The following is a 20,633-nucleotide window of genomic DNA, read 5'->3' as shown; positions in this document are numbered from 1 at the left end:
AGTTTCATGAACGTCTTAAAAAACCACTCAGTCTGTGATTCTACTCATTGTTTTATTCGGTGAATTTCGGGTTTTCGTTCCGATTCCAATATATATAATCTAAATTTACAATATAGATGAGAAATGATAAAAAACAAGACAAAGCTTCATTTGTCAGGGTCTCACTTCCTCTCTCTCAAATAAATTAGGGTATGTATGCCTGTTATTTTACACATAAGTCGTAGGATGCTTTTTGGCCGAAAATAATCTCGTACATTTTTCTCTTGAAGTTAGTGCGACGCGTGATTCCAATTCCTTCTTCGCGCGTGTGGAAATGAGTCAGAGTAGGGGAAAACAGAAAAGAAAATTTACATAGCGTGGAAACGACTCGACGAATCCGATTGAATTTTATTTTTTTTCCCCATTTGTGTATCTAAAAAGTGGTAAAGGCCGGAAAATGAATATATGAGATAGAAATTTCACTCCCGCCCATAATTCCCTCCGTTCCACTGTCTCGATCTCATCGCCTTCGCTTTTGATTTAATTTCTGTACAAAGATTTACCAACCCTAATTCCATTTCTCCCCATCTGGCTTCCTTATTCCTCTAATTTTCCTTCGATTTTCGGGTATGTATCTCGTTTTTTCTTAGTTGCATGTGTGCAGATGTGATTTTTGATACTGGAAAGGAAGGATGTGAAATTTTACTTTTTGTTTTCAAAATAAACATTTTAAATGAATTGTGTTCTTCTTTACTTCATTGATAACGAAATATTTCCATGGTTTTTCCTATTGGAAAATTGTGTGCTTCAGAAATGATTTTGATTAGCTTTAAACTTTAAACATTTGGGGTTTCTTCCTTTTGTAAGAAAAGGTGCATTATAATATATAATTTGGATCTAAGATGGATAAAGAGGGCAGGAATCATGTGGCTATAATATTATATTTTCATTTTTTTATTATTTTATTGATGCCCAACTTGTCAGTTTATCGTGATTCCTTAACTAACCACGTTGCCTAGTATGTAGAATTTTGATCAATTATCTATATATGTGAATCTCTGATCTTGTTGCTATTTGTCTCGCTGGTGTATGCTTATACGTATCAGATGCCATTTGGTGTCTTTCTTATTCTATCGTACCGATCTGGGTTTGTTTGAATTACGCGAATTACAGTAGAGGTACGTGGTCTGGTAGAAAATTTTCAAATTTTTATACCCATTTTGGATGAATTCTCTGAAATCGTTCTGTTTCATAGAACATGCATTTCTCTGTTAATGCGGAGATCTCTAAGTGCGGTCTTTTTGTTTGCTTGTGGTTGTGAGTTCTTATAATTAGCATATTTATTTCGTTTTATTATTGGCTCGCCTCTTTCAAGTTTGAATGCATGTTTACTCTTGCATCCTATGATGCAATGTAGAAGAGATTTGTGGAATGGAGTCTTGGTTTACTGAAATGCACTACTTTCTTTAACGTTTTCCCAGTCTGATTAATTCCAAGTAGCCATCTTGCTGAATTGGATTTGATATTTTGATCTTTCATGTCTTGCATTGGGAAACTCTAGTTTCTACAGAAAGCTCTAACATCTCAACCATTTCTGATGTCAAACTATCCACTTCTTTTTAGCTCTAAGTAGGTGGACAAAGTAGCAATAACTTATTGTCTGCCTATATTATTCCTCTAGTCAAATTGTAATTTTTGTTTCTTTTAATGGCATGCATTCACTTCCGATTATCTTTTCTTCTGATGTATGATTCTGGTGCTAAATATATAATATAATGATGTTTTCATCCTCCTTTGCTTTTCTTCTTGTTATACAGATATTCCTGTGTTTAGGATCTACCATGTAGTTGATTCAAAGTTTTTTATTTTTTTTTTTTTGATAGTAATGCTAATATTTCATTAAATCATAAAATTTCAAGTACAAATGAAACCAGTAAGGAATAAAACCTCACATACATATAGGCTAAGCCTAATACATAGTCCACTAGGGCAAGAAAATGACTATTAAAAGCAAAAAAATGACTATTAAAAGCAAGAAAAGTCATTAAAGGTACATTAAACATAAACAACATTGGAAACATATATAGATCGTAACTCCAAATTCGCCGCAAAGCAACTGTAGTCCAATCTTCACCATTTGAACCATTCTGAACCTTCGGATCTAAGTCCTTTCTTTCGCAACCACGTAGATGCATTGATCTACGGATAAGATCTACCGTTTTTGTCCTTGCTAAACTAGAAAAGGTTACAAAAATAGAGAGTTTAACCAACAGGCGCAGTTCAAACGGATTCAGAGGCACGATGAAATATATAGGATCCAACTAAAAATTGACACAAACAAAAAGAAAATAACTACGAAAACAGAAAAACAAAAACGGTGGACAGCAGCAAAAGGAAGGCAAACAAGAGGAGAGTCGGTGGTTTAGGAGGGGTGGGGGAGAAGAAGGAAACAGAAGGCGGAGGAGGTGGAGGTGGGAGGCGGTGATTGAGGGAGAGCTGGAGATCTAGAGAGAAGGGGGACCTTCTCTCTCTAGCGGCGTGACAAATTTTAGTTGATTCAAAGTTTAAGTTTGAACATAAATTGAGATGTGGGAGAGCCTTGTATAACCAAAGATCTAGGACCCTTGACTTCTTGATTCTCTCATGGTTGCTGTCATGACCTTCTACTTGAATTTTAGTTTTACCTTTTGTAGGAATGCACCAATTACTATTTCTGAAATACATGTGATTCTGTCATTTTGATGTGTGGAAGCTTTGTAGTCAACTAGTACTATTTGTATCTATAGTGTCATATTCCACCGATATATGTCATGCTTCGTCATTATGGGATGTAGAAAGCATGTGGACTATTTAGCACTTTGGTAATTTCCATTTCTTTGGGTAGTTAACCCACGAAAAAGATCAGGTTGTCATGAGAGTGGTGGAGAGGCAATGAAACTAGTTATTGGTTAGATTCTTTCTAGGTGAATGTGCTTGTTTCTTCCATGCATTGTATTGACCAATATTTAGTTTGCAAGAAAGAGAAATTCATATGTTCTAGGTATATGGATTTTGGTCAGATTTCAAGTAATTCTTCACTTCGAGTCATTAGTTTTGACAATTTCCTTCAGTTCTTTTTCTTCGATAAAACCCCTACTTGGCCTCCGTGGTATCCAAAATTTTGTCATTTGGCCCATGTGGTATTATTTGATAATATTTGCGCCCTCAAATATTCCCATAAGTGACATTTAACCAATTTTGGATGAAAAACTAACCGATTTGTTAAATTTTTTACCACATGACACAATTTTTGACACCTGACATGTAAATATAACAATTCTTGTAGTTTTTTTGTATATAGACTTAATATGTAGATAAATAAGAAAAAAATTAATTCCTTATTTATCCACATATTAAATCTATATGGAAAAGAACTTAAATCAATTGCCATGTGTATGTGTCACGTGTCAAAAATTGTGTGAAGTGGCAATTTTTTTAACAAATCTGTTATTTTTCCATCCAAAATGGGTTAAATGTCATCTATGAATACTTTAAGGGGCAAATGTTACCAAATGATACCACAACGGGCAAATGACAAAATTTTGGATACTCCAGGGGCAAATATGGGTTTTAAATGTGGTTTTAACCATAGTTATTGTCATATATTAATATGAAGTGGACCTTTAACTATCAGCTTGAGCTTTTAGTTCAATTGGTTCCATGACATGGTATCAGAGCCAGTTTGACCAAGTGGTCTAGGGTTCGATTCCTGGCAGCCCCATTTGTTGATTTAATTGCAGGACATGGTAATATGGTAACACGCTTCAAGCCCAATGGGCATTTGCATGTGGGGGTGTGTCATATATTAATATGAAGCAGACCTTTAATTATCAGCTCGAGCTTTTAGTTCAAATGGTTCCATGTCCGTTATGAAAGTCGCAAGGTGAGGCAATAAGGGCAAAATATCGCCTCGAGGCGAGATGCGACAAACAAATCAGAAAAACACAAAAATAAAACCAAAATAAAACTTCTAGTCTAATACTAAGATCCTAATGCTCATGTCCAAAAGCCTGCAAAATTTGGAAAATTAGACACTTGTGAGCTACTGGTTCATGCACTTTCATACATTTTCACAAACTTTCATACAGTTTCAAACACTTTCACACATTATCAGTTCACACACTTGCATATCAGTTGCATAAACTTTCACACACTTTTATACACTTCATATGAACTTACATAAATTAGTAATAATAACACAAATCACAAAATTTGGGCAGCATAACACTTGCATAAGTCATAATAAGTAGAAATTTGGGCAGCATAACAGTAGGATGAAGATGAAGAAAAGAAAAATAGAAGAAAGGAGAAGATTATAGAAAGAAAAATAAAAGAAATGAGAACAGAGAAGAGTATTAGAAACAAAAATAAAAGGAGAAAAGAGACGGTACCTGTATATCGGTGCTATTGGGTGGAGGAAAGGAAGTTTTATGTCCGGTACTGGTGGGTGGAGAGGAAGTTTCTGTGTGGGTCGATCGGTGCTGTTCTGCTGTTGTGGCTATTTTACTTCTTATATTTCTTTCTTTCTCATTATTTTCTTTTAAAACAGTAAGTAACTGCCTAAGGTCAGAAGGCGACCGCCTCTCGCCTCCGGCTGCCTCTCGCCTGCGGCAGCCAGGCGGTCGCCTTCTGAATAACCCCCGCCTTCCCGTGAAGAAGGCGGGGGAGGAACGCCTGGGTCGCTTCTCGCCTGAGGCGACCCACGCGATCGCCTTTCACAACTATGTTTTAACTTTAAAACAAAGCATGTGGTTTTCGTTTTGCAATGGATAGTTCTTCCAGGTTACCAACTTGTAGATGTGTAAAATTCCATTCTTGAACTATAGAATTTGGAGGTCTAAAACTTGAAATTGTCTAAACTCTTCATGCATGTTGAGATTGCATTGTGATCCATGAAGCTTTTTGGAACAATGCATATCCATTGTGATTCTTGATGCAATAGTGTGATATTGGGCAAGAATGATCAATGACATGCTTGCTATCAATGTGTTAAATATGTGGTTCTTTTGTGCTTCTGACTATTTTATGTAAATCTAGTTTTTCTTTTCAAACTTCTTTGATATGGCAGGATTTAACTCTTGTCCATTTTTCATATTTGACAACTTCATATCCTCTTGCTGGATCTAGTTCAAAACACCGTGTTTCTGTTCTTTTCAACCTTACAATCTTCCTCTTATGAAACATAATATCATTACGGGTTTCCAATTGTAGTAAAAAGTTGCACATAGGATTTGTACTACAGCTCAAGGCCCTGACATTTTCCCATTTTGCAGTTTAAGGGGCATAAGTGCCTTACTAAATCCTATGGTGGAAGTGTGTTTAACGTTAATGTTTCAAAGGCTATTTTAGATGTAATATATTAATACAAATATAATGTTTTGATTATAAATTTAAAATTTAAATGAGAATGGTGAGTTATTTTTATGAACATTCTATGGGTACTGATGAAGACATTTGGGCTTTCAGTGAATCCTTTCATCCAGCTTCCTATTGTGCAATGAATATCAGAAGATTGTCATCTGGTCATATGATTATGGTTTAATCTCAAAATCAGCTAAGGCCATACCTGTGCAGTTATTGGTCTTTTTTTTGTGTGTTTTTTTAACCTGTGGTTTACTGCATATATAAAGGGGCGGCCCGGTCGCACTACGCGTCCCCGCTGAGCGAGGGTCCGGGGAGGGGTCCCACCACAAGGGTGTACTGGGGGCAAGCCTTACCCTGCCAATTTATTTGGCAAGAGGCCGCTCCTAAGACTCGAACCCGTGACCTCTTGGTCACACGACAACAACGTTTACTGCATATATACTGGGGAAGAAATTCCTTCAGTAAATATTAGGGCTCAAATTGAGTGTCTAGGCCTCTATTCAAGCAACAGATGTGGAAATGTGCTTGTCCTTATAATGTTGTTGTCATAGTTTTCTATTTCAAAACACAAAATTTGCATTCAGATATAGAAGCTAAGTGCTATACACCTTGGTCGGCATGGTTGTTTGGAGGTTTTGAAATGTTGTGGCTGGTGAACAGTTGACTATTGTGTGGATAACCTTATTGCTATCCATATATATTGACATTTAGAAATCTTCATGCCGCTTTTCATAGTCAGGTGAGTTAGTACAGGCCAGTCATGAGCTTGCTGAGTTTTTTCTATATTGCTTAGCTTCACATTTGTTAATTTAGTTTGACTGAGGTAGTCGTTCATTTTGTGAACTTTTTGTGAATCTTCAAGTTGCTTATATTGTTTTTTAGCAACTCACTACTGATAAAGCATTCATCTTTTGCCATCCTTTGTGGAAATAAGAAAGCGTTTACCTACTCCATGAGCTAAATTTGTTTGAAACTTTCTCCTGTCTGAATTATAGTGAAAATTGGTTTATACCAAATCATAAAAATTAATTCTGGAACTTCATCGCCCACTTATTCTATTTTTCTATTACTATAAATAATTTTGTGGTGGACGGAAGAGGAGTTCCGTTGTGTAAAATGGTGAAATTTGACACTTCATTCTTGTTAGATGTGCAATATAGTGGACAGAGGTTCCTAGACAGAAGCTTTGTTAGGGTTAGGGTTATGATTATGTTTTTGTTTACTTCGATACTCTTATTTCATGGTTATAAGAAAATGAGAATGCATTTTTAGTTCCTGTGCTTTTTTGAATTTTAAGAACCAAAATTATCAGATATGTAAGTTTTGATGATGGAGCTCTGGGCTCCCTCAACCAGTAGAAGAAACATTTCCCACAGTCCAAGGATAGCTGTCTAACTATAACTGAAGTCTGAAATTTCGGTGGTCTGTTTTGTGGTTAACTTTTCATGTTTCTTGGCTGATGCTTTTATTTTTTTTGGCAATGCATTTAGAAGCTACTATGAGTTCTAAGTACGTATTTTCAGGTTTAGTTGAAATGGCAAAAGGTAGCAAGGGGCGACGAAGGATTGCTTCCCGACAGTGCAGACTAGCTCCATACCCACTGCCATCTTGTAACCATGATGTTTCAGAGAACTTGTACATGAAAAAATCCTCAAATGGACTGGATAAGAAAGAGTGGGAAGATGTAACTTGTTCCGTGTGCATGGAGTGTCCACACAATGCTGTTCTTCTACTCTGCTCCTCTCACGACAAGGGTTGTCGCCCCTATATGTGTGGAACTAGCTTCCGGTATTCTAATTGCCTTGATCAGTACAAAAAGGCTTACACTAAAGCTAGCTCTCCAACTGGTACATCTGATAACCCAATTCTGGTGTCAGATTCTGGTTGGCCTGTGGACAAGTGTGAAGGCACTGAGCTTGCATGCCCCCTTTGCAGAGGCCAGGTGAAAGGTTGGACAGTTGTGGATCCTGCACGGGAATATCTAAATTCAAAAAGGCGAAACTGTATGCAGGATGATTGCTCGTTTGTTGGAACTTACAGGGAGCTAAGGAAGCACATGAAGACAGCCCACCCCTCTGCAAGGCCACGCGAAGTTGATCCTGCTCTTGAGCAGAAATGGAGAAGGCTTGAGAGGGAGCGCGAACATGATGATGTAATTAGTACAATAAGGTCCACGATGCCTGGAGCAATGGTTTTCGGTGATTATGTGATAGAGGGGAATAACTATGGTTTTGATTCAGATGAAGAAAATGGAGGTCTTGATGCAGATGCTGCAGAAAGGAATGAAGGTTTGGATGTGGGTTTTGATCGAAACCTTGTGAATGTGTTCCTGCTGTTGCATGCATTTGGGCCGTCTGGAGATGGTATCGGTAGACGGCTGAGGCAGCCTGAGAGGTCGTCCAACCACTGGGCAGCAGATGCAAGTGCGGTTAGTGTCCACACTTCTGTTGATGGTTTGACTTCTTCAGATGATGAAAACAGTGATAACGATAATAATGATGGTGGGTTATCACTAGTTAGCCGCCTTCGCCGACATGGCCGAGTACTTTTGGGACGATCGGGAAGGAGGCGCAGGCATAGAGAAACGAGGTAGTGAAGGTCAGAGATGATCTCTCAAATGGTTCTTCAGGAGAAACATTCAGTAGGTACATAGTTTTAGGAAGGACATAAAAAAAAAAAAAAAAACACAAAGGATTGACTTTAAAATTCCCCGTGTATTGGCGTATTTATTTATATTGCATTGCATGGTTTCTGTGATAGATTGGCGGGGGAAATTGATATGGGAAGGAATCGAATGGCTCACCCTTTTTAATTTGATGTTATATACTATCTTAGATTTAGTTCCCCAATTGCCTCCTATCTTTCTTCTCTTCTGTATGTCATGTCAGTCAGACATTTGCAAATAACCTCTGTAAAACATGTATTTTCTTTTCTTCAATCATCCCAATTGAATTGTATTTTCTTTTATTGTGTTGTTTAACATTGATTAAGTTTATATCATGTCTACACATTCTTTTACTGAAATGTGATCAATGTTGCCACAATTTTTTCTTTTGAGCTCGAAAGTTAGCTCTACTAGTATTGTGTCCGCGCGTTGCGCGGGTGGATAATATTTTTATACAATATTTTGTAAATTTATATCATTCTGGTTATTATTTTCTTCCAGATTCTAGTTATTATGTAAATTTATATCATTTATATGTAGTGATATTAGTATTTTGTTTTAAAATAATTTAAATTTATAAATTGTAAATAAATTAACGTACATATCTTTATAATTGCTTGATAATAGGTTTTGGAAGTTATTGAAGACATAATCTATTGGCCATGTTTGCAAGGGTCTTTCTTTTCCGTTCTTGTATAATACTTATTCTATCTAACATTGCAATTTTAAAATATTTATGCGATGTTTTTTCAATCAAATTCTAGTCCTCCTAAAAAAAATTTCTCATGCTTTCGAAAATCTTTGATAAATCCATGAATTTGAAATAAGCATGTCTTTTCTTTAAAAAATTTATTTGGTTTATATAGTAGTTTAGAGGTTTAAATATTGTGTTAATTATTACAACGAAGAATTAAATATGTTATAAAATTCTTTTAGTTCTATTGGTTTTAATGTTATTTATTAAAGTTAAATGAATGAAATTTGAATGGATCCTTATATATTTTCTTATCGTTATATAATTTGTTTTCATTGGGATATTTTGTAAGTTATTTTTATTATATCTATTAAATATAAAAATAATTTTTTTCAATTATTTTGGTTTTAATGTTATTTATTAAAGTTAAATGAATGAAATTTGAATGGATTTTACAAATTTTTTGTCAGTGCGTTATAAAAAATTCAGTTATATTGGTTTTAATGCTATTTATTAAAGTTAAATAAAGTGAATTTGAATGGATCCTTACATATTTTTTATCGTTATTTTTTTTATTTTTTTATGATATTTTGTAAGTTATTTTATTATATCTATTAAATATAAATATAATTTTTTTTCAGTAATATTGGTTTTAATGTTATTTATTAAAGTAAAATGAATGGAATTTGAACGGATCCTTACATACTTTTTTATTGTCATATAATTTTTTTCATTGGGATATTTTGTAAGTTATTTTATATATCTATTAAATATATATTAGGTAGATATAATATTTATAATTTTCTTTTATTTTTAATTGAAATCTTGGTGTGTGGGAAAAGAGTTGGACAGACATCCCAGCTAGGCTGGCACCCCCGTCCGGAACCCGAAACCCAGAACCATTAATATAAAAGAGGAAAGAATAAAAAATAGTTACAAGGAATGTAAAAGAATGTGAGAAAGCTACGCGAAACGGTAAACAGGCCGTCCGCTTAAATTACAGAAGTAATCCGAAACACAAAAAGCAGGGATACTATCCCACCAAACCAAATCAGGAGCCGTGCGATCGAAGTTTGCAAGGCGATCCGCAACCTGGTTCCCCTCCCTGTAGATGTGAGAAATGAACACTAACATCGAGGAAAGATGTTGAAGACATTTTAGCCAATCCATTCGGAGAGACCAAGGAACCGATCCGGAGCGGGACTGAAGAAGCTGCACGACATAAACGGAATCGCTCTCAACCCATAAACGGTGCCACCCTTTATTACTTTCCTTTATTACTTTTTTGACAATTAATCAAAAAGGCCTCTAAAACTCTTCTAATTAATGCTATTTATTAAAGTTAAATAAAAGAAATTTGAATGGATCCTTATTTCTCTCTGGTATCATTATTATATGAAATAAAATATAGATATAGAATCTATCACTGGAACTGACAAAGAAATTTAGAATGGTAATTATGACAAAACACCATTTATAATTGAAATAAATTTCATTATAAGTATAATATTTCAATACATCTTTAATTATTTTCTTCAATATGTCTCCAACTTTAGTAAACAACTATTGTGTGAAATTTTATATCTGTTTGTACCAAAAATGCATAAAAATAAAAAAATTCAATCCACACGAGTTAGATGAATCCAAATTAAAAAAATCAGCGGACTTCATCAGGTTCTGAATTTGGAAAATTAATACAACTCCAATTAAACCTAACAATTGAGTTCATATAAAGCAGAAAATCCATATTTTAGTTAGAGTTAACAATCAAAACGAAATGAGAATATACAAATCTTTATTTAGTCATTTTGGAAAAAAAAAGACAAATAAAAAAGAAAACATAGATGAGGCATCGAGAGGCGTGAAACAACACAATTGGGAACAAAATAAATACTACACATTAAAAAAACGAATAATTACCTTCGGAAACATAACGATTTTCTGTAATTTCTGGGACATTTGCTTTTTCCGAGTTCAGTTGTCTATGCTTCTTCTATTTCCATATGATTTCTTCAATTGGAGATATCAAAGTCTAAATTCTCCTAATTCTTGAAAAAAATGCTATTAATACAGTTTATCAATGGAAACCGCTCTTAAATAAATCTGAATCTCTTAATGAACTAAGAACAAAATTACAAGACTATATTATTTGAAGTAAGAACAAAATTATAAGATTAAGAACAAAACTAATACATAATCAAAATTAGAGGAGGTCTTTGATTTTCGGTGGCCAATGGATATAATGATAGAATACTATATAGGGAAAAGTACAAAAATAAACTTTGTGGTTACATCTGTTTTCGAACAACACCCGTGTGGTTTAAAAGTTTGCAAAATGGTACATTGAGGTTCATTCCGTTAGCAAACACATACCAAATTGACTAACGGTGTTAAAAGTCAAAAGGAAAAGAGTTAATTTAATCTTTATATTTATTTATTTTATAAATTAACATTATCTAATTATGACAAACAAACCCAAAATAAAAAAATAAAATTCAAATACACCATCTTCTCTGTCTTTATTTAATTTCTTATTTTTCTTCTTATTTCTCTCTCTCCTTTATTTCTCGCTCTAAGATCAATTGACTTTTCATCTCTTCTAACAATTGTATATTCATATTTGTGTTATTTCAAAATTGCAACCTCCATAGCTCGTAAAGTAAGAAAGAATCTTCGGTTCAAATCAAAATGGGGAGAAGTGAATGGCGCGATGGGAGATTTAGGAACTTATATACCAATAGTACTGGCATTAACTCTCGTTACTCGTCTTAACTTGGGCACAACATTGATCTTCACAAGCATTTACAACACAATCACCGGTGCTATCTACGGTGTTCCAATGCCAGTTTAGTCCATGAAATCAATTGCAGCCGTCGCAATATCCAACGCTACTGATAATGAATTCGGTATCCTTATTTCTTTTTTTTTTTGAGTGGATAATGAATTCGGTATCCTAGAGATAATGGCGGCTGGAATTTGCACAGGTGTGATTCTCTTCATCTTGGGCGTTACAGGGTTAATGCACTTTGCTTATACCCTAATTCCTTTATCTGTTGTTAGAGGCATTCAGCTTCACAAGGTTTATCGTTTGCTATCACTGCTGTTAAGTATATAAGAAAACTTCAAAACTTTTCAACATAAAAAATTGGGGGAAATCGACACTAGTTAGGGTTAGATGGATTGATTTTGGCAATTGTTTGTTGTTGCTTTATTACTGTTGATGAAAGAATGAAATAACACAAATCTGAATATACAATTGCTAGAAGAGATTGATTTTAGAGAGAGGAATAAACAGAAAGGAGAGAAAAATAAGAAATTAAATAGAGATGGAGAAGATGGTGTATTTGAATTTTATTTTTTATTTTGGGGTTTGTTTATGATAATTAAATAATTAGGGGAATTAATTTATAAAATAAATAAATATAAGGATTAAATTAACTCTTTTTCCTTTGACTTTTAACACCGTTAGTCAATTTGGTATGTGTTTGCTAACGGAATGAACCTCAAGGTACCATTTTGCAAACTTTTAAACCACACGGGTGTTGTTCGAAAACAGGTGTAACCACAAGGTTTATTTTTGTACTTTTCCCTACTATATATCATGCTTTATATATAGGTCTACTTGTGACTTTTAGATTCCTTTCGCTCAGTGTTTTTTCATCTTCTTATAACTCATACTTTCTTTTATTACTTTAGTTAATGGGCTAATAATTGATAATAAATAATGTGTTAATATAGTACTTATGATATAGAGATAATAAAAAGGTCATTAACTCATTTATTCTTTTTTTAAAAAAAATTTATTTATTCTTTTTATTCCTACGATGCCAACTAAGCTAAAAATGCTATAAAACACTTCTTGTAAATTCTCTCTGCTTCCGTTATTATATATAGTATAGATTACAATTTAGGGTTAATTATAAAAAAGTATCATGTGGTTTGGCCGATTTGCGATATGGTACCTTTGCTATTTTTTTTTTGGCAAACTAGAGGTTGTCACCGTTACCAAATTCGTGGAAACAGCAGGAATTCCGTCTAGGGTGATGACGTGGCCAAGGGTAGTTTTGTCATTAAAAAAATTGAAAATATAAAAGGCAGAAAATCGGATTAAAATCCCTAACTCGGCAAATACCTAAAATCCATTCGAAACCTAATCCTTGCTTTTGATAAAAATCATACGATCCTTAAACCTAAATCGCAAAAATCTTCAAACCAGTGAAATTCAGTCACCTGGGTTGTTCTTCATCACCATTTGCAGCCTAAGAAGAAGTTTGCGACCGTCTAAAATTGTGGGAAACAGGGTAAGATCGGTTTAGGATTCCATGAGTTCAACATCTTCTTCCTCGAGCTTAAACACATCGAACACGCACTGGAATGGAGTTCACTGTTATTGCAGACATAGAGTATGGAGAAGAACGACTTGGTCTTTGATTAACATGGGCAAGAGGTAAATAGGTTGTTCTAGATACCCCAATGAAGATATGTGTCGTTTTTTCGACTGGATTGATCCACTTGTATGTGTTAGAGGAAAAGACATTATGAAAGAGATGAAACAGACAATCAACAAATATGAGGATGAAATCGAGCAATTCCGTTCTTGTGAGATTGAACTGCAATACGAAATTAGAAATTTAACATAGAAGAATAGGGAGTCGGAGGAGCTTAATGCTTGCAAGTCTGCAGAAATGGTCTACCTACAAGGCATTATGGACCAGTACCATAACACCGAATACCATTTGACAAAGGGGTGTGTAGTAGTTGACATTATGTTTCGTTGTTGTGTTGTTGTTTAGTTTCATAAGTGTTAGGGAAAATGATGATCTAGCCAAGTTTGGGTTGATGCCTTGATGTAATTGTTGCCCAAATGGATGACCGTACACTATCACTGATGATCTAGTCATGTGTAATTATTGTTTGAATGAATGAAAATGGATGTTTTTTGTGTTCATTTTGTGTTAATTGCCACTTGATTTTGATTAGTTTGTGTTTTAATATGATCAATTTGTGTTAATTGCCACTAATCAGTTTGTGTTAATTTCCACTGAGCAGTTGTGTATCAGTTTGTGCCTCTAATTGCCACAGATATAATCATAAAAGTCAATAAGATTTGTAAACCATTTTGTCATTCATGTACCTGATAATTACACAAAATGTTGTCCAACATTACAAACTGCTGCTGAGGAACATGAAACAGACACAAAAATCTTGCCTAACATTACAGGACACAAAAACTTGTCCAACATTGAAGGACACAAAAACCTGTCAAGCATTTACATGACACAAAAACATGTCCAATTTTGACAATCACAAAAACATGTCCACCATTTACATGACCCAAATACTTGTCAAACATTTACATGACACAAAAAACATATCACCGTTTACAGGACACTAAAACATGTCACTTGTCACTAACTAGTCCCCCAGCACCCAATCTTGTTGCGATTCCTTCTAGACATGATGTCCTCCTTGAGCGCATAATCTTGCTTGGCCCTGCCTATTCAGAATCATTACTTTGTGTGGATGACACGGTGGGTGCAGCATAACTTCTTGTTCTTGGTGGTTTGAATTGTTATGTAGGCACTCATGTGGTACCAACATGTGTATGATTTGTCCTTCCTTTACCACGACCCCTACTTGTACCTCACCCCCTACCACTGCCTCTTCCTAAGACCGACTGACTTTGTGCAAGTCTTGATCCAACATCTGAAATCACCTGCTCATGTGGGGTTGGTTGACTAGTACTTCCACTTTGTGCCATCCTCTGTCTGCTAATGCCACTCTTTCACTCTGGACTCAACTGTAACAAACAATGTATATAAGTAAACACATCATCTTGGGAAAGATAACAAATCAAAATACAACATTTACATGTGCTCCAGTTCTTCTAGCATTTGCTCTACGCATGCTTCTCTACCATGGACTCTCACCAGTTACACCTGCTTTACAACCTCTAGCATTATGCCCCACTTGGTTACATTTACCACACTTAACAACACCTCCACCTCTAGACACCTTATATGGATTTCTTGGCTCATTAACCCTTCTAATTCTTCTCTTTTTAGGCCTGCCAGGTGGTTTTTGCAAGATCCATGGATGGATATCAGGGTAATTGGTCCTATCCCATTCTTCATTTGATGGAGCTGGCCTGAAAGGATGACTGTACACTTCTATATATGTTGATTTTAAGAAATATCTATCCATATATTTCTCTGGTTGCTCCTTGTGCATATAAATGGCAGCAATAGCGTGCTGACATGGAATACCAGACAATTCCCGTCTTCTACAAGTACATGTACGAAGATTCAAATCAACAGCAACTGTACTATCAAAAGAAGTCACCTCATACAATCTATCACCAGCAGTATTGCAGAAGCAATTTCTACTTGCAACTTTCAGTTTCTCCAACAGTTCTTGATATTTTGGACAAATTTCTCTTTTATATCTCAGCATTCCTGTCAATTTGATGTAATGTCTACTCATACATGCCTTTCTAATGGTTTCCAAACATGACACTATAGGCAGACACCTAGCTCCTTTGATAAATGCATTGAAGGATTCACACATGTTGTTCTGGAGGACATCAGATTTGGTTTTTGTGCTGAAATGGCATCTAGCCCACGTTTTTGGATCATGTCCCATCACCCAATTATATGTATTTTAATCAAAGTCCTTCAACTTCTTCATGTGATATTCCCACAGCTTAACTGTGCCAGCCCCAACTGCTTCCCATAATAGATCTTTGTGTTGGTCCCGTGTAACGTGATAATATTAGTTCTAAGGGGGGGGGGGGGGGTTAGGAACTATTTAAAAAATTTCACGTAAGGCTGACTATTAATTTTTAACTTAGACTTTCTCGAAGTCTTTTAGCATAGTGGAACTGAGTAAGTTTTAGATACAAGCTTAGTCAACAGGTGACTAAGTCTGAATCTATCCTTGAGTCAGGAAATAACACTTAAGTCTATTCCTGAACTCAGCTTCTCAGTTCACTCAACTTAGCTTATGTTCTTTTTACCGTTTAACTAGGCAGTGTTATAGCAAGCAATAATTTAAGGAGATAAGGGTTAGAAAGATATTACTCAGCATACGTATCCTGGTTCGGCCTCTCCGCCTACGTCCAGTCCCTGGAATTCCTTCCGAGCTTTTTAGAATCCTCTACAGAATTGGAATTGGTGTAAGATTTTGCTTTGCTTTTCTCACAGAACTTCGAATATCAATTTGGTCAGCGTTTCGACTTGATTGAAGATCTGCATCGAATGAAGCGTTTGAGTGGCCTATTTATAGTGACACTTGATGCACCGGTAATTTCGAATTTCGAAATAACCGTTAGAGGGAAACGGCTTCCTTTCGCTTTCACTCAGTACGTGCTCAGCGTCCTTAGCCAATCAAATTCGTGTATCTTCTGTCTTCGGCAGTGCTCAGCAGCTTTTCATCAGACGAAACAGAATGTCTCCACATTTATGGTAAAGTCTTCTAGACAGCTTTCTGCGTCTTCTGAACTTTGCCCAAAGTAGAAATACTTTGTCTTCAAGTTTTATTCAGGTCAGCCGCTGACCTGACCTTTTGTCGCTCAACTCAGCAGCTTCGTCTTGAAGCTTTTGGTCGAAGGCTTCTCGATCCGTCTCATTGATGGGCTTGCGTTTTACTCAGTACGAACTGCGTTTTGATCTACTTGGGCTGTGAGGCTTTGATTCGTTGACTTGGGCTTGACTTTCTCTTGTGGGCCTTTGGGCCTTTCAACTTAATGTCTTATGAATTGAATAACTCAACATTGAACAAACACATTAGTATGAATAAATCAAAACATTTAAATTTAATGTGTTGGAATATTTTTATCATGGAGATTTAATTCTTGTTAAATAATTTTGTCAAATCAAAATAATGTGGAAAGGTGTTTCAACAAACTCCCCCATTTTGATGTTGGAAAAAATATTCAATAAGGAACTCAGTGTTGAGCTCCCCTATGATGGTTGACCTTTTCTTAACTTCTTAAGATTCTCCCCCGTAAGGGTTGAACTACTGACTTAGTTTTATTTTAAACATTTCAAGGTTTAATCAAGTAAGTCTAAAGTCAGTTTTCAGAGTAAGGTCATGAATCTAGATTAACACAGCAGATAAGCATAAAGTGATAAACAGATAACACAGTTGTTTCAGAAGAAGATACGTTAATATTTAACTCAACAAAGCACACAACATGTCAGCAGCAAATACACAAGTTTAAAAATATCTATCGCATAATGTTGACAGAAACTTGGTTAGATTTGGGCTTGGTCTGCTGACTTGACTTTGTTGTATCTTGTTGCTGAGGTTGAGTGCCGGGAAGGACAGCAGAAGTGGAGCAAGGATGTTTCTTCGTTTGAGTTCCTGCTGGGTGTTTGTCTTTCTCCCCCTTTTTTCCAGCATCAATAGGTTGAGGGACAGCAACATTCCCTTGATCAACAGCATGAGTGAGTAAGGCTGAATATTGTTGGAGTTGACCCGTACTGTGCTTAAGTCCCTCAAAAACTTTGATACCACCAGCCATGTTGGACGCCGGAATTTCCATATGAGAGCTGATGACGCTGAGTATAAACTCAAGTGACTTGCCCATCCAAGTGATAGAGTCCGTCATTTTGGCATAGGATTGATGGTACATCCTGAGCAGTGCAGCATCATAATGGTGGCGCACATGAGATTGATGTGTGACGTGCTCATAAGTAGTCTTGGCGAGTTTGAAGATTTTAGATGACTTCGCCTAGTCAGTTTGCATATCTTCTTTGGATAAGCTTAGCATGCGAATGGCTTCAGCGATTTGCTCTATTGTGCATTGAGAGGAAGAGGAGACCAAGTCTCTAGTGGCAGTCAGCTCGGTAAAGACTTGAGCTACTTGAGCTGACTGAGCTACACCGGAGTTTACGGCAGATAAGGCATTCAATTTTCCTTTGATTGTATCCATGTGATGCACCATGTGTAGATGAAGGTTAGCCATCTTTGTAGCAAACTCATGCTTTGGCTGCTGAGCGACCATATCAGTTAGCACACACAGAAGCTCCTTAAGACTTTTTAGTTCAGTTAGAAGTTGCATTATGGTGCTCAGTTGAGTAGGCTCAGCAGAAGGACACTCAGCATCAGAGGAATGAGTGCGTTGTATGTCTGCGATCAGTTCTTGAGCAGCTTGTAGGATTCTTTTCCCAGAGTGGGAAGAAGTCAGGAAACTCAAGGGATCAGCTGATGAATTTTCAGGAACTGAACTCTGGTTGGCAGCATGTGTTTGGACATTTGATTGCTCACCAGGAAAGGAGGTGCCCTCTTGAATAAGTGAAGGTTGAGCAATGGGAGAGGCAGACTCAGTGTGGAGACCAGCAGCAGGTACTGACTGATTTGCTAGCTGCTCAGTAGGAGGATTGAGTGGTGCAGTAGCATTATCTACCTGCTCAGTGTCATTCTGGAGCTGAGTATGGACTTGTGGAGGAGTCAGCTCTAGATTGTCCTGAGCAGGAGTTTTCTCACTTACTTGTTCATGTAATTGAACAGTAGGTTCTTCGATCACTTGCTGAGTTGATGCATGAGCAGTGGTGTCGGCAGACTTCTGACCTTGAGGAGTGTCAGCTTCGGCATGTTCTTGACTGTGAGAAACAGAGGCTTGTTTTTCCTTGACTGGACTGGGCTTGGCAATTGGTTTTGAAAATAAGTTGAAATCCAAAGCAGTCAAGTTGACAATAGGGTTACGCAGTGGAGAGTCATCCAGAATGTCAAACACGAGTGGTTTGCGTGACTTCCTTTTGAAACTTTTCTCACTCCCTTCTTTGGATAGGTTTGGAAAAGGGAGTTGGTCAGGAGAAGTTGTGTTTGTGGACTCAAGATGGACGTCCTCAGCTTCAACAGTTGTTGGTAACTTAGTGTCAACAGTTGGGGATTCAGTTTCAGGCTCAGTAGCCGGTTCTTTGGCAGTTGAGTTACTCGGTGCATTCTTCTGTCTACTCAGCAGAGACAAACATTTTCTGTTGACAACTTGGATTTTGTGTGCTTTTATCAGGTTCCTGAGCTCGCAGGAAGAAGGAGTCATCTGGAATAGCAAAATCCAGAGGAGTTGCATTCAATGGTGTTACTCCAGAAACCTTCTTCCTCTTTAGGGGTGGCTCATTATCCTCTTGTTCATCCTTAATTTCTTGGACAACATGTCGTTTTTGGGCAGCTTTAGCAGGCTCAGCTTTCTTCTTAGCCGACTCAGGGTGAGAGGGTTTGGCCAGCACCACTTTAATTCTTTTGGCAGTCTGTATTGCCGGCTGAGCTTTCTGTGCAGCTGACGTGTCTGCTTTTCTCTTTTTCTCTTTACTGGGCAGCTCAACTTCCTCTTCATCTTCTATCACATTTTCCTTTCCCTTCTTTGATTTAAAGGGAAGGTTGTGTGCGAGTCCAACAAGGATTTCAACAGTGATTCCCGTTCCTACTACACTTTCTTCATTCTTAATGCTGATCGTGTGATCCTTGAGAACCACGGTGATGAGTGATCTCATTCGAAGAGCTCTAGTGCTTCGATTAATTGCCCTAATTAAAAACACATGCATATTTAGGGGTTTGTAATTCAGCATGTGACATAGAAAACACTGCTCGAAGTTGGATGTAGAGGATGTGGAGTTAACCTTTGGGAACAAGTAGTTGGTCAGGAGATAGTGGGCGTGTCTTTGATGCTGACTAAGTGAGGTGCATGAGACTTCATCAACATGCCCTTCTGGCTTACAGAACGTAGCAGTGTACTTGACCCGTTTATAGTCATTGGTTTTTTCTTAGCTCAGCCCCTTCCGTCTTTAGGTCTAAGAGAATGGACAGGTATGAAGGGTCGATGATGATTTGTTTCTTGTTTACATATGTGACCATGAAATCAACATCATCTTTTGCAATGAGTAAGTTTGAGTAGAACTCAGTTACCAGTCGTGGATAAGTTAGACCGTTTAGAGAGAAGAGTTTGGTCCACCCGTTCTTGGATATCCAGTCGCTGTAGGGTTTCTCAGCTTCGACGAAGCTCTTGGAGAACCATCGTGAGGGAATGACGTCGAGGCCCTCAACGTCTGAGAACACTGACATAAAGGTTCTCTCCTTAAGTTTCTTACCCTTGTCCTTCCTCTTTTTTGAAGGAGTTGAGTGTTCGGTCCTTGGGTCAATGCCAAGGATGCTAACTTCATCCATGGGTTTGTCGTGCTGACCATGACCCGTCTGAGCCTCTTCTTTTGAGGTTTCGACATACTCCTGCTGAGGAGGAGAGCTAGGGTTGACATCTGATCGGTTGTCTTCGTATTGATCATCGGAGAGGTTCTGGGAATCAGACATGATGTTCTTGAAGAGTTCTTAGGAATTTGTCGAAGAGTTTTGAGATTTGAGAGAGAGAGAGAGAGAGATCGAGTGCGAAAATCAAGCGTAGAAAGTGAATAGTGAGAAATCTTTCACTATTTATAGCCGGTAGGTGTTGATTTGATAGGTCGGGGAGAACGGTGGGAATTTGAACCATCGATAGTCAGTCATTAATTGCAAGAAACGGCGCGTGGTTTTACTAATGATGACGCTTACGTCATCCTAGAGGCTACTTAAATACGCGTGCAAACCCTAATTGTGCAAGTTGCTTTACTCAGCAACGTAGTTACTCAGCAGTTCAAGTGCTAAGTGTATAAGTCAGTTTTATAACTTTGTATGGTAAAAGCACTCAGCATGCATAACAGTTCAACATGTAACAAATCACTCAGCATGAATTATACTTAGAATTTATTGAAGACGATTAAACATACCGATAACTTCTCTAAGTATGTTGAATTGCTCACGAGTCAGCGGCTTGGTGAAGATATCAGCAAGCTGCTCATCCATTGGGACATAGGTCAGCTTGATCTCACCTTTGAGTACGTGGTCTCTGATGAAGTGATG

General features: G+C 36.9%; 1 protein-coding gene across 2 annotated transcripts; it reads left to right on the top strand.

Annotated features, from left to right (window-relative positions):
• Window positions 1-376: 376 nt before the first annotated feature.
• On the top strand, window positions 377-8,349 carry LOC136225538 (uncharacterized). 2 transcript variants are annotated; one of them, XM_066013601.1, is made up of 3 exons: window positions 377-606; window positions 1,086-1,157; window positions 6,906-8,349. In XM_066013601.1, the coding sequence occupies exon 3, from the start codon at window positions 6,917-6,919 to the stop codon at window positions 7,973-7,975; it is 1,059 nt and encodes a 352-aa protein (XP_065869673.1). In that variant the 5' UTR covers window positions 377-606; window positions 1,086-1,157; window positions 6,906-6,916; the 3' UTR covers window positions 7,976-8,349. The 2 variants fall into 2 exon arrangements, with proteins under 2 accessions (XP_065869673.1, XP_065869672.1); XM_066013600.1 differs by lacking the exon at window positions 1,086-1,157 and having other exon boundaries at window positions 379-606.
• The last annotated feature ends 12,284 nt before the right edge of the window (window positions 8,350-20,633 follow it).

Source organism: Euphorbia lathyris, chromosome 4, assembly GCF_963576675.1.
Source record: "Euphorbia lathyris chromosome 4, ddEupLath1.1, whole genome shotgun sequence".
NCBI lineage: Eukaryota > Viridiplantae > Streptophyta > Magnoliopsida > Malpighiales > Euphorbiaceae > Euphorbia > Euphorbia lathyris.
This window is presented reverse-complemented; position numbering and strand designations above follow the sequence as displayed.

Bases quoted from the DNA above. Each gene is read 5' to 3' on its own strand.
- LOC136225538 (XM_066013601.1), top strand. From the start codon at position 6,917: ATGGCAAAAGGTAGCAAGGGGCGACGAAGGATTGCTTCCCGACAGTGC.